The 14,413-nt window shown below is 42.8% G+C and overlaps 1 protein-coding gene across 2 annotated transcripts in view; it reads left to right on the top strand.

Moving 5' to 3' along the window:
• Positions 1–3,024: 3,024 nt before the first annotated feature.
• Positions 3,025–14,413, top strand: part of SORD (sorbitol dehydrogenase) — a 38,237-nt gene continuing 26,848 nt past the window's right edge. The window contains exons 1-3 of one of the 2 annotated variants that reach the window (XM_077828562.1): positions 3,025–3,418; positions 9,652–9,685; positions 12,381–12,545. In XM_077828562.1, coding sequence (XP_077684688.1) covers positions 3,356–3,418; positions 9,652–9,685; positions 12,381–12,545 — 262 coding nt within the window. In that variant the 5' untranslated portion in view covers positions 3,025–3,355. The remainder of the gene's footprint in view (positions 3,419–9,651; positions 9,686–12,380; positions 12,546–14,413) is intronic. The other variant, XM_077828563.1, reaches the window with a different exon arrangement.

Here is a 14,413-nt window from a genome sequence, read left to right on the forward strand (position 1 = left end):
CATTCATGTACTGCTTGATGTTCCAGTTTGGCATGATTCACTGGCAAATGAATTTCCATTTTCATAGCAGAATATTTACTGTTTTGCTTACCTTTGCACTTTTATTGTATTTTATTTGTTTCAGAAATGTGTACATATCTGAATATATTAAATAGATTTAAAAAACCTACTATACAGGTGTGCTTTAGATGTGTCTTATTATCAGAGTTACTGGTTCAGGTTTTTGCCCACTGATGGTGTCAAGGCCGATTCCACACTCTGGCACTTTGAGTGCAGGAGGTGGGGGCCTGCAAGGATTCTAAAAGTTAATACTGACCACTCCAGGCTTGTATTAAACTCCCAAGGTTACAGCTTCTCTCTGACCTTGGATGGGTAGATACTGCCAGCACCCAAGTGCAAAACCCCCTTTTGGAACCTAGGAAGGCGCACTTGGGAATTCCTTCCTGTGGAGTACCCTTAAGCCCTTTCACGCCCCCCCGCCCCTTTCCAGGGAAGAGCTGAGAAAGAAAACAAAGAAAATCAGCTGTTGCCACCAGCTAATTAAACATCATGTGCACAAACCTTTTAGGACACAAAAATCTAATCCTGTTCTTAAAAAAAGGAAAATTTTATTAAAAACAAAAAAGAAAGAAAATACATTTGGAATTTAGGCTTTTTGCTCGATTTAAAAAAAAAATTACAAGGATTAAACATCAAGATAGCTCTCTTGAGGTCCAGCTTAAAGGTTACAAGCAAAACAAAAGCACCTGGGGTTAGCACAGAGGAGTCCACAAGCCATAAAGAAATAAAAGAGATAAACCTAATTGTGTCTTCCTAGACATTTCCTGATCTACTTACATATCTGGGGTTTCAAATGAGTAGATTCTAAGTATGATTTGATGATTTTTCATAACTGGCACAAAGCTTTTTACAGCATAGCTGCTCTGTTCCCCCTCTCCGGAGAACAACAACAGACAGATAAAGGGGAAGTTCCCCCCCCCCCCCCATTTTAAAAAGTTCTGGCCTTCCCATTGGCTCTTTTGGTCAGGTGCCCACTCCCCTCGTTTTTACCTAACGACTTTGTAATCCTTTACAGATAAAGCAGGTAGAGAACAGCTACTAACAGGGATTTTATAGCTAACTGCCTGGCTAGGAGTCTATATAAGGTAGCTACCCCTCCCCCTGCCCCACCTTCATTTATCACAGATGGTTTAACAGATGTCAACATAAACGCTGCAAGAAACTCACCATGAATGATCTTATGGGTTTGTTCCACATGCAGACCTACTTACTTAACCCATTTCAACTTGAAAACATACTCTTCTCAGACATGCAACCCAATATCCAGCTCTCCACTGGCAGCTGCTGACACCCGTTATTTAAATTAACTAAGAAAAAATAGTTCTTGATAGCATGCATGAGGTTCTTCATGGCTCTTTGTTAAGCCATTGAGATTTCAATAGTTCTTTATAGCCATTTACCATTTCAGCTGGTTCATTGCTAGTTCTGGACAGCAATTTTTGGGATTGCAAGGGAAAAAATCTGTTATTAAACTAAACGAGGAAGTAAGCATGTGCCAACAAATATGTTGTTCAACTTTTGTAGCTCTACATTTGTGTTAATGATATGGTGTTTAAAAAACAGCAACTGTTTGATCTTAACAGGCAATAAAGATCCAATAAAAATTCCAGGCCTGTGCAATAAAGATGTACGTGTGGTGATGAAGCTCCTTTATCACTTCCTTTTGTAACAAGTAGAAATAGGGCCTTGCTATATGTTTCTTGGTAAAGAAAAGGGGAAATGATGTTAAAAATCCATTCTGATTTTTAAAAAATTAGATTGCAACACAGAACCTATGAAATAAGGTTCCCTATCAAAACAAAACAAAAACCGATTTGAACTGTTTCTCGCACTAAAATATTTCATCTCTCTACCATGACACAAGACAGACATTTTTAGTCCCATTTTTTTTTAGACTATATGGAAATACTATATAAAGATACTCCTACTACAATAACAACAACAACAATACGCTAATAATAATACATAACATTTTACTGCACAGTTGGCACAGTATTAAAAGTTAGTTTGGATTATGTTTTTACAACTATTACATTTTTCTGACACGGCTTCATATTATATAGGCCGATGCACTATCCTGGAAGAGGCTGTTACAGCTCAGTTCGGCCAGGTTTTTCAGTAGCCTCGTGTAGCTCTCACCTATTTGCATTACACGTATAATTTCCATCGTCTGTGCAACTTCGGAATGGATGGTGGTTCCGGAGCCTTCCTGGTGTTCAGGGGTTCGGGGTGGGGGGAACATATGACATCGTGCTGTTACCTGGTGGCCTCCTTACCAGGCTACTGCCCTCCACCTGGTGCTACTCGTTTTCACCCAGTTTTGGTTATTAAAATGTATTCCCATCCACGTGTCGGGGCACTCAGATTCTTCCTCCACAGTAAGAATAGGAGTACGTGTGGCACCTTAGAGACTAACAAATTTATTAGAGCATAAATTTTCGCTCACGAAAGCTTATGCTCAAATAAAGCTCAGTGGTTTGAGCATTGGCCTGCTAAACCCAGGGTTGTGAGTTCAATCCTTGAGGGGGCCATTTGGGGTCTTGGGCAAAAATTGGGGATTGGTCCTGGTTTGAGCAGGGGGTTGGACTAGATGGCCTCCTGAGGTCCCTTCCAACCCTATGTTTCTATGTATTCTAAATGTGTTAGTCTCTAAGGTGCCACAAGCCCTCCTGTTCCTTTTGCGGATACAGACTAATACAACTGCGACTCTGATTCCTCCACAATGTGGCCGGGGTGTGTCACACTGTGGTACAAGGAAGAGAAGCTTCACTAGCTGCCTTCTCCCCAAGAGACCCCAGGCCTGCCCGCCCTTCAGGGCCCTGCGCTGGGTCCCAGCCACCGCCAGGCCTGCCCCGCCCCCCTTCAAGGCCCTGCGCCGGGTCCCAGCCACCCCCAGGCCTGCCCCGCCCCCCTTCAAGGCCCTGCGCTGGGGCTCAGGCACCCTCAGGCCTGCCCCCCTCAACGGCTCAGTCACCCTCTGGCCTTGCGCGGCTCCCTGGGGGCGGGGCAGGGGTCCTCTCTCGTGCCCCCCGGTAGTGCTGGCTGCCGCCAGGCTGCCTGCGGTTTGGACTATGAGACCCGGCCGCTCCCCACCCCCCACCGGGTCCTGCCAGCCGCCGGCCCTTGGACCCAGCTAAAGTCCCTCGTGCCGCGGCTGCAGCGGCCGAGGCGCCGACTGTCGCTCACCCCCCGGGCTCTGGGCCGCCGGGGGCTCGTGCACCTGCGCGCGCGGGGAGCGGCCGTTGCTGAGGGCGGAAGCGCCGCGAGCGGCCCCGGCCCGGCTGGCTGAGGGAGGATGGCGGAGCAACGCGCCGAGAACCTGTCGGTGGTGGTGCATCGCGCCGGGGACCTGCGCCTGGTACCGCCGCCCCGCCCCGCCCCGCGCCGCGAGAGGCGGCTGGGGGAGGGGGTCACAGCCCTGAGGGGATTTTGGGGGGATCACAGCCCTCAGGGGTCAAGGGATTGTGTGTGGGGGGGTCACAGCTCTTGGGGTTCAGGGGATTGTGCGGGGGGTTACAGCTCTTGGGGGTATTCCACCCCTTGGGGTTCAGGGGAGCCTTTGGGGTTCAGGGGATTTGTGGGGGGATCACAGCTCTGGGGTTCAGGGAGTTCTGTGAGTTTGCAGCCCCCGGTTCAGGCAGCCCAGGGCACTGCCTGGATCATAGACGTTTCAGGTGTAAAACCTAAAATTGGGTATCCCCAGTCCATCCTCTCAGGGCCAGGGCAGGGTTATTCCCTACAGGGCATTTCTGGGTTTTTGCCAGTCTGGATTTCTATGTTCCACGTGGTGAGGCTCCCAGCTCTTACCTATGGAAATGTTTTCACATCTAATACATCTTTCTGGCAAGAAGCTTCTGGTATTTGGCTTAAATTCATCTTTAGTTAATTTTGTCCCATTCTTCCTACTTAGACCCCCCTGTGGCACACTAAATAATTCCTTTCCCTCAAATGTGCATACTCTTAGCATGTCTCACTTACCCGTCTTCCCAGTCATTGCTTAGCTAAGCAGTTAACTCTTTTTATTTTTCCTCCAGCTCCCCGATTGTTTATATTGCTTTCTTCAGGGTTTCTGCATATTTCACCTAATGAAGTGTCAGCTCATTGATGATGCTGTTTAATAAGATTCAGCCTAACCCAGATCTACTCCAGCTATGTCCATTGCTATTAATTATTGCCTGTTGTTGCTGTCCTTCAACCTGTTTTCAATGCACATGACTATTCCTGTCCAGGCCAGTTGGCATTAATATACGCAGTGAATTCATGTGACACAATATCAAATGACCTACTAGAATTAAATGGAGGAAGATTTGAAATCTTTCTGGTCCTTGGCAAGGCTGTTTTGTACCTCCTCAGAAGTCAGAGGACTCAGGGCCCTCCCAGGCCAGGAGTGGAATGGAAGCTCCTTTTGCCCCCGAGTTTGGCAGGGAGTGAGGATCGTAGGGCTCAGTGGGTTAGCTGGGGAGACAGGGGTTGGCACCGCTGAAGCTCTATTTGGCAGGGTAGGGGCACTCCCAAAGGAGGGCAAGAGATCGGAGAAGAGATGGCAGGGAAATGACGCTGGAGAAGTTTCACCACACTAGACTACAGAGTGACAAACTAACCCTGCAGTCTTCTCTGTTTTACCCAGATTCTGCACATTTCTCATGATCCAGCAAATTGCTAGCATGAGCCTCCGCTGGCAAAGTGTGGGCATCCCTGTTGTACAGGATCTGGGAAAGAAGAGCATTGCTAACATTCTGTTTGTATTGCATTTGATGGTGTGTGGTGGGGAGGGCTTTGGAAGCCATACAGTTCAGTACATATTCCTGCACCAGAAGGTGCTGCTGGGACACAAGAGAAAAGATAAACAACATTTCATGGTGTACATTGAACATAGCTAACAGGTTGGAATGACAGAGTGCCAAAAATGACCCAATGAGGAATTGCATTGTGTTAAACTTGCACACTATGGGCCTGATTTTCATAAGTGCTTCAATTTGGAATCGAACTTTCTGGCTCCAGTCAGGTAAATAGACATCTGTTGTGTGTACAGGTATTTGCATTTGCAAATTTGGAAGATGTCAAATAAAGAGGCCACTTCTGAAAATCAAGGCCTATGTCTTAATGAACTTTGATAAGCAGTGAGGTAGTCACAGAAAATAGTTTTGATCTGGCAGGTGCTTGATATTAAATACAGACTTTGGTCACCTGTTGTGGCTCAGTTTATTTTTATTGCTCCTGTACAGCTCAAACAAAGTGAGCAGTGTTATATACAATGTGTGGCTCACAGCCATATTTGGGATAGCGGTAACATCTGCCAAAACAGTATTAAAAAGCAACACTTATAATAATGTGCATCTCATACACATATAATGTACAGTTTTCTAAATAGAAACATAGGAATTGCAGTACTAGATCACACCCAAGGTCCATCTAGTCCAGTATCCTGACTCTGACAAAGGCAGAGGAGGTGCCCACTTTGGATCACCTCATGATTTCTAATAGTTAGAGATTGGCTTAAGCCCTGAAACATGGGGTTTAATATTCCTTTCTAAATATTTGTTAGCATTAACTGTAATAACTGCATATTCTTATTATTCATATAAATGTCCAATCACTTTTTGAATCTCATTACATTCTTGACTTTAATGACTTCCTGTGGCAGTGAGTTCCAGAGTCTATTTTTATTTTCTTTGTACAATCTCTTGCACAATGGGGTCCTGATCCACAACTGGGGCTCCTAGGTGCTATGGTAATACAAATAAATAATATTTATATGTTGTATTTGTATAGTATTTACATGCTTTTATCAATTTTACATTGCCGGTTTTTAATTTAATAGAAAATCCCCTCTATCACAATCATTATCATGTCCCCTCTTATTTGTCTCCTATCTGAGGTAACAGTCCCAATCTCTTCAGTCTTTCTCCATATGAGAGTTTTTCCAGGCCCATGGCCATTCTCTTTGTTCTTCTTTGAGCTCCCTAGTGAACAAATGGGTGCATATTTTTTAGGATGCTCTTAGATACTCCACTTTCAGTATTGTGAGCTTCATTATCTTTCATACATATTGCAAACTCCTATTTTCACACACAACTTCTTAAAAAAAAATAGCTGAGGTTGTAAAAATTGTGTTTCACCAGTTCACACGTTTGTTAGATGCTTTCTATACATGTGAATAACTCAAAAAAGGCTTTCTTTAAAACTTCTGATTCACTTTGGCTGTGTCCTGAGTGGGACAAAGTGCCTTGGACTGAAGAAATCTGGGTCAGAAATAAAGTTCTGGGCACTAAAAATTACATAGAGCAGGTTGTGCCCAGATGCATACCCCATTGAGCTTCATTAATATCAACAGGCAGAATTTGGCCACATACTGTCCATATGCAGTGTTGATCATTTACTGCTTATTTTAACAATGAATGTCAGTGCAATGCTTGTGAGATATGCACAGGCAAGCAAGCATTTTAGTCTGGGAACACTGATATAGTAAAATCCAATTCCATGGGCAAGTTAGTGATAGAAAGGTAAGTGAGGCATCATAATTCATAAAAATCTGACAGAATCATAATTTCAATGTTGTCATGTTGTGCAGTGTAGCAGGGAGGGCTCACTGCCCCGTCCCCTGGCTCCCAGCTTCAGATCCTGTGATTGGTGGAAATTTTGATAATGCAGGGCTGTCAGAAAAGGATTCAGTTGGGTTTCATTTGAAAGCCCTTTTTCCCCCAAACACAATGGTACCAAACGTGACAAACCTAGAACACTTATGAAGATATATATTCAAAAAATGTTTAAAAATCATTTTTTTTAAATTACACTGTAACACAAGGATGCATTGCTTGCATAAAAAAAGACACAGATTTTTGGTAATCCTATGGAAGTTAGTCTTGACATATAGGATTGAAAAAAATTATTCATTAAAGTCATCATCAGTGTCTTCTCTGTCTAGGGCACCACTCTGCTAGACACATTGTCATACTGATCCTCCCCTGCACCACACTCACACATCACCATACAAGGCAGGCTGCTGGCCAACCATTTGCATGGTGGTGAGCATCTGGCTTTTGCACATGACCATTTGATTAGGATTGATTTAAGAATGCATTGTATTTCATGTGTAACTGGAAAAACCCATTCATGCTTGAAAGGAGAGGGTAGTTTGGGATGTGCTCAGTAATACTGGAGCCATTCCTTTGCTTGATGAGTTTATGTTCTCGATAGCAGGTAAAAAATGCACCCCTTCGTGGCAATTTTTCTCCATTTGTCTGATCCTTGGAAAACAGCCACCAATGTAGCTCTGCAAGTGTTGTAATGTTGATCTCAAATAGTAAACTTGACATATGAACGCCTCCAGGGCATTTATGATCTCATCAATGACTGTCTCAGCCATTCCAAGCACCTTCAGTCTAAGTAGAGAGTCTTCGGAGGCTGAATCAAATGTCTTCCAGAAAGAAAATTTTGTCTTCCATCCTGAAAGGGTGTGAAAACCTGGAAGTGTGGCAGCTTTTAATGGTCTGGGAGATAGGAACACATCTCTGAGGGGATTCTGTTCCCCAGCAGCAGGCACAGAAACAGAATTTGCAGAAGTCTTGGGAGTTACAAAGAAACCACTGAAAAGTGAGAGGCAGAAGTTTCATTACGCCATGTGACAATGAAATTCTTCGAGCAATTCTTTGCATGCTGTACTGTTTTTCCTGCAATGTGTAGTTAACTACTCATGCTTTGTGCAAGTATGAGACAGTAGCTTCTTCACTGTGAGATTGGAAATGTTTATGGAGTCAGTGATTTTGTATTGGACAGGTGCAATACCAACCATAACTCCGCCGCACCCATTTCTCTGTCCCCTCGCACACTGGATCTGATTCACATTTACACTTATTCACTTTTAAATCACTCTGACTGTGTTAAGGGATCTCGGTGTAAATGAGCATCAGGCCCACCGTGTTTATTTGACTTTACAGTCATTAAATCACACTAATCAAATCTCATCCTTCCCCAAGCTTTATGCCCTACACTACTAAAGAGCCAAGGAAAGCAAAAACAGCAGGGTGGGTTCAAAAGCACTGCTGGGATTGAGAATCTATATTGAAGTGTAGTGCAGTGGCTCCACTAAAAAGTCAGCATTTGCCTCACAGAGATATCAGAGATACTACAATATTTCCCTAAAACGGGTGGTAAGTCTGGTGTCTCTGGTGCCTTGTGGTAATCTGTACATGACTGTTGGAGCTGATGCTTTGTGGACAATCATAACAAGACCATCCACTTCTTCAATCCAAAGTAATATTTGCTTATCGACTAAAAAATTAAATCATCTTTGCAGAAAGGTACAGCAAAAAATAAACACAGTGAGGTGAAATCAAACCAAACACAACACAATTCTCTTCACTTTAACTTTGCTTTCGTACTGTGATAGTGATGTCAAATATTGAGTTTAGTGTTTATGGAGTTTTTAAATTGGAAATTCTTTTAGGAAAGAATATCTGCTTTCAAAGGTCCAATGCCCGGGCTTATGTGTGGGAGTAACTGGGTGTAGGACACAATGTATGCCTTTGATAATGAAATAACTTCTAAGCAAACAGATTATACAGCTCTTATGCTAGTCCCAGTGAAGGACCAATTCAGTTTCCATTGCAGTCAATGGAAGTCTTTCATCTGGGAGTTGGGCTGGTTCCAGTCAACTGGAAAAGACAATGGTAACCACCCCACTTTCATTTTTAAAGTTAAGAAGAAACTTTGCAGCAAATCTACTGAGAACTCAGAAATCCACTTTTCCTCCCCATTGTACACTAGCTTCCCAATCCTGTGAACAGAGTCAGTTATAGGGGTTTGAAAGCACCGTGTTTATTTTTGTACTTGGGCATTTTGTTTAACCTCCTTGTGTAGTGAAATCTTAAGGACTTATTCTTTTTTCTTTGAATACTTGGGAGGAGCTCAGATACCACAACATTTGGGAACCAGGTAAGTATGTAAATATAGAGAGAAGAGGTAAAAGTCCTGCAAACATATAGGTTACCTTTTATTGGTGTGAAAAGTGACCCAGGGTTGTAGCTGAGCCCTTCTATATATGACAAAGTAGCTGTGTAATGCTCATTTTCCTGGGATACTCAGGCTCCACACTGTTAAATAGCCACTGTATCCTGCTTCTTTCATGCTCCCATTAGTTCCACTTGTGGGGGAAAAGATGGTGTTTTTGTCCTCAGCCACATGGAATTTTTGTTTTGTTTTCCCTGTGATTGGTCAATGATTCAGGTTTTATAATGCCTCATTCATATAACAATCTCAAGGGACAGCTATTTCAGCAATAATAGCATTACAAGAGAAGGGCGTGAGAATAGGCATTTAGAAAGGAACATTTAATCCTGACGGTCTTTAAAAGTTGTTGGTTTACTGTGAATATCTGAAGCCACTCTGATTTCAGAAGATGAGTTTTTTGGATCATGGGATAAGTTGCTCAACTGAAACCACAAGTCCTATTCCGTTGTAGGGAAGTTTGGTATATAAGACGTGATCCTGTTACTGTAATTACTTATATACTGGAGAAAATTCTAGGGATTTCTCAGAAAGCAGCCCCAAATTTTCATGCAAACTGAATGCTTTTTGTTTGTTTCCCTATAGGAAAATCGCCCGGTCCCAGAACCAGGTCCCAATGGTAGGTCTCTAGAGTGACTGCCTGCCTTCTACCTTGTGGTTTTCTTTGAGTGTAATTTCTTCCTAAATTTTCTATTTGCCCTTCTCTGATCTCCCCCTGTAAACCAACTATAGTGTCTATGATAACATATAACATTGTCCAAAAACGGACCATATAGGTGGAGCAGGTCAAATCTTGCATCCATCTGAGAGGGGATGGTGGTGAAATCTGAAATGTATGTGGAGTTAGCTAAATCCCTCTCCCCATGTTTTCGGTTGAGAAGATCTGGGAACAATAACAATTTATGAAAGATACAGTCCTGAGGGTCCTGTTGAGAAATGATGCATAAGATTTGGAAAATTAGTTTTCTTCCTTTAGACCTACCTGAATCCACTCTGCTGAAGTGTAAGTGGATGGGACTTGCACTGGGAAGGAAGAAGGTGTAAATAAAGTTGGGCGAGAGACTAGGTCATTTTAATAATATCTGAATAACCAGCAGTGTTTGTGTGCTTCATATTACCTTCCTCTGAAAGAGAACGATATCAAAAAGGGGTGCTGAGCATTGACTTTGATGGGAGTTGGAAACGATCTGCACTTCTCAGGATTGGGCCCATAGAAACTAGAGAAGGAAAAAATAGCTAGAAACTCCATTCTGGCCTCATTCAGATAACAACCTTGTAAAATGGAAATTGCATTGGGATTTTGATGACTCAGGCTACTTATCATGTGATCAGAAAAACTAAACATAGTTTCCTTTTGATAATCTGATCGTTTGTCTATTACCCTAACCCTGAAGTATATGTGCTTTATTGCTGCGTTCAAATGCATAGTACCCCATTCTATCTGAATATTAGTCAAGTAGGTCGAAGTCCTGTGAATCATATTTAATCAAAGATCTCATTTGGCACCCAGACTAGAGCTCTCCTCTTAGATTACATTTGCCTTCATTTACAAGAGATGTCTTTTATTTTAAGCTCTTGGAAGTTTTAGATCCTTATCTAGAATGTTCAGATTTCAGTAAGTATCTCATAAATGTCGACTGTCCTATAGGATGTAACTGCAAATGTGTAACTTTTATGAAACATGTTAGTAAATGACGGTGAACGGATTAGGAAGGTAAAGAAATAGAGGTAGGAAGAAGATGGAAAACCTATTGAAACCTGTCTTTTCCACTCCTGGGCTAGTGCAGGATTGTTCACTAGTGTCTTTTCTAGTTATAAACATTAGAATGAGATTTTCAAAAGCGTCTCAGCATTGGCTTAATTCTGTTCTCATTGAAATCAGTGGTAAAGATGCCGTTTACTGCACCGGGAGGAGAGTTAAGCCAATGCTGAGTGCTTTTCACAATCCTACCCTAGTAGTTTTTTTTCCTCTGTTAAATATTTTGGCAGTGTTTTTATTAAACTTTTTTCTACAAATTATTGAAGAAAATGTTTCCTTGTCATGATTATTCTAAACTAAGCTCTACAAATCATCACGTAACCCTGAGCAACAGTGACTCCCAAGAGAGAGCAGAATTGTGACTGAAAATGTTACTTGGAGTGACATTGAGGGACTGCAGAATTGTAAGAGAGACAAAGGAAAGGTTTAGCAGCACAGTTCTTAAGGGTGACTTGCTAAGATTTAAAAGAAATCAGGCTTGTGCTGTTTTATGCCTTTTTAATGGCATATAAAGAAAGTCTGAAAGTTGTTGTGGTTTATTTTCCTTAAAGGTTCTGTGGCAAGGGGGTTCTGTTTATTTTTTGCATTAGAAGTTCAGCATGTGTGTGTGCGCTGGAAGACTCTGTGGGTAACTAGAGAGCTGATAGAATTATGGAGTATAAAAATAAATACATTTTGGAAGCCCTGCTTCAGGGCTAAAGCCAACCTCTCACTGTTAAGGTTTCCCTAAAAACAGATTATCACATTACTTCCTGCTGCAGGTTTTCTGACACCTTCCTCTTAAGCGTCAAGGGGTTGGCTGCATATCAGAGATACACTTGATAGATCATGGGTTTGATTTGGTTTGGCAATTCCTGTGATATCACAAATGCCAGGGAAATGAAATTTGATTAATTGATAGGGGAAGGAATTTTTATTCAGATTGTTTAAATTCTGATTTTTCCTAACACAGCTTTAATTCAAACCCTTGCAAGCAAAGCTCTCAGTCCATATCCTGAGTCAGCCCAGGAGTCCTCCAACATAAAAGGGAATCAAAGACTTAACAAGTTGCAGCTTTCTAATGAAAAATAAGTAGGGAGAAAAAAACATTTTATTGAAAGAACTGAGCTCCTTTCCAGGCCTCCTGTACATATAAAGAGGCAAAAAAGGATATAGGCCCCCTTTAGTGTTCCTCTGTAGGAAATAGAGTAACAGCCGTGTTAGTCTGTATTCGCAAAAAGAAAAGGAGTACTTGTGGCACCTTAGAGACTAACCAATTTATTTGAGCTTAAGCTTTTGTGAGCTACAGCTCACTTCGTCGGATGCATACTGTGTGTATAAAAACATCTTCTGTATTTTCCACAGTATGCATCCGATGAAGTGAGCTGTAGCTCACGAAAGCTTATGCTCAAATAAGTTGGTTAGTCTCTAAGGTGCCACAGGTACTCCTTTTCTTCTCTTTGTAGGAAAGTTCCTTGTCAGTCTTTAAAGCCTTTGCCAAGCAGATGCCTCACCTTGCTGCAGAGGTCTTTCATGCAGTTGGTCTCTGGTTTATGACTCTTTCTTTCTTTGCCAGAGGTGCTGCTGAGAATGCATTCGGTCGGGATCTGTGGATCTGATGTCCACTACTGGCAGAACGGTAGAATTGGGGACTTTATTGTAAAGAAGCCCATGGTGCTAGGGCATGAGGCATCGGGAACCATCATCAAAGTGGGGTCATCAGTAACCCATCTGAAGCCAGGTGAGCAGTTTCCTTGAATCTTGTGGACGGTTGCCTGATATGTACTTTCTCTGTTGTGATGAGGTTGAGAGGCTGGCCTGCTAGGAAATATTAAATGTGCATTGATGAAACATTAGGAATCCTGCAAACCAGAGAAGGCTGAGCCAAAGCCTTCAGTTTGGAAGTGATAAAAAGAGGAGGAAGATGGTCCAGTGGTGTGAGTGCTAGCCTGGAACTCAGCACTCCTGGGCTCAGTCCCCTGCTATGCTAGCTTCTTGGGCAACCTTGGGCAAGTCACTTAATCTCCCTCTGCCTCCGTTCCCCTTTTATAAAGTGAGGATAAGAGCACTCACCTATCTCACAGGGGTGTTGGGAAGGTTAGTACGTTAAAGATTGTGAGATGCTGGGGTACTATGGTAATGGGGGCCAGATAAGGGCTTTAGATGAAAATCTTAACTTGGATTTGAATTTCATAAATGACTCTGCCTTTATATTGGGTTAAAACTGGTGTGCAGATCCCAGCACCACCGGACTCAGGGTTCAGGAGCCAGAGCTGGGTCCCAGTGTTATGGTTTGCACCTATATCTACCTAAAATACAGCTGTTGTCTTTATCTGTTTGTTCACTGCCCTCCTCACCACTTGCACAAATCCTCCTAACCAACCACCAGCCCTTTCAAGCCAAGTCTAGCTCTCTTTTATTTAAAATCAAACCTAGAGTAAGATGTTACAATAAAAGGAGCTCCTCTTGGGTTTTGTCTCCTGTCCCTGCTTTACTGCACAGTACATTGGGCAGATTGAGATCTGTTGTGATTTGGCCAACACTGTCTCCTCACAAATGACAAGGCTCACTGCCATCCATCGCTCGCGTTGGACAGCTGACTTCATGGCACTTCTTAGGAATCACTTGCTTTGACCTTTTGAAGAGTGCTGATATGATCTGAATATTGCATATATCCTGTTGTGTATTTAATGGACACGTATTGAACATGCAATCCAAGCAAGAACATAAAGCCTTTGTAGACCATGCATGTGAGTCACTCTTGCTGCTAGTGAGCCCTTTTATTAAGCCAGTTAACTCAATATTGTAACTTCCTTTTGCTGTGTGTACGTGCTCCAGAAGTTGGGGACACCTGGCATTGATGTTTAGGTGCTGGCCTAGTAAGAAACGTGGTACATTATTTCTCATTTACATCATGATAAATCTGGGGTGACTGTTGGCTTCAGTAGAGTGACTCTAGATTTAAATAGGTGTAACTCAGAGCAGAGTTTGGCCCCAGAGTTAGATCTATGGGGCAGGGACTAAACCTTTCTCTGTGTTCTGTGCAGTGCTGAATGCTCTGCAGTTAATAAACAATAGTAATGACCATCTGCCTGGACATCCTGAGCGGGACCCCTGAGCTAGAGAGATGACCACAGCCTCACTGAGGGATTTGCCCAGTGATTAGATTTCTGGTGCTGAATGAAAAGGGCTGGAAGCATTTTGGATGTTTTACGAGTCTCTTATACTCCCTTGTGGAGCTCCAGAAAACCTGACTGTGGAGCAGGTGAACAACTGCCCTTTTTCCACTCTGAGCTTTCCAAGGATTGGGTCAGGCAATGTGGAGCTCTCCCACATGGGGGAAAAGGGATTTTGTGCTCTTTGGATTTTGGAGTCTGATCTCCTGACTCCTACATGCACTTCCAGGTCTTTACCAAAAGCCCAGCCTACCTCCCCATCATAACTGTCAGTCTGGAGAGCAAGTACAGTGATTGCCATTAAAATCCAATGTTTGCCAACAGATCCTGCATGGTGTTTCCGTTTAGTTCCTAATTGCAGGAGATCTCAGATACCACTCAGTGGTACTCCGTGACAAATGCTGGCTTTTTGATGGGAATAGGAAATCAGCCA

The sequence above is a fragment of the Eretmochelys imbricata genome, chromosome 10, assembly GCF_965152235.1.
Source record: "Eretmochelys imbricata isolate rEreImb1 chromosome 10, rEreImb1.hap1, whole genome shotgun sequence".
In the NCBI taxonomy this organism is placed as follows: domain Eukaryota; kingdom Metazoa; phylum Chordata; order Testudines; family Cheloniidae; genus Eretmochelys; species Eretmochelys imbricata.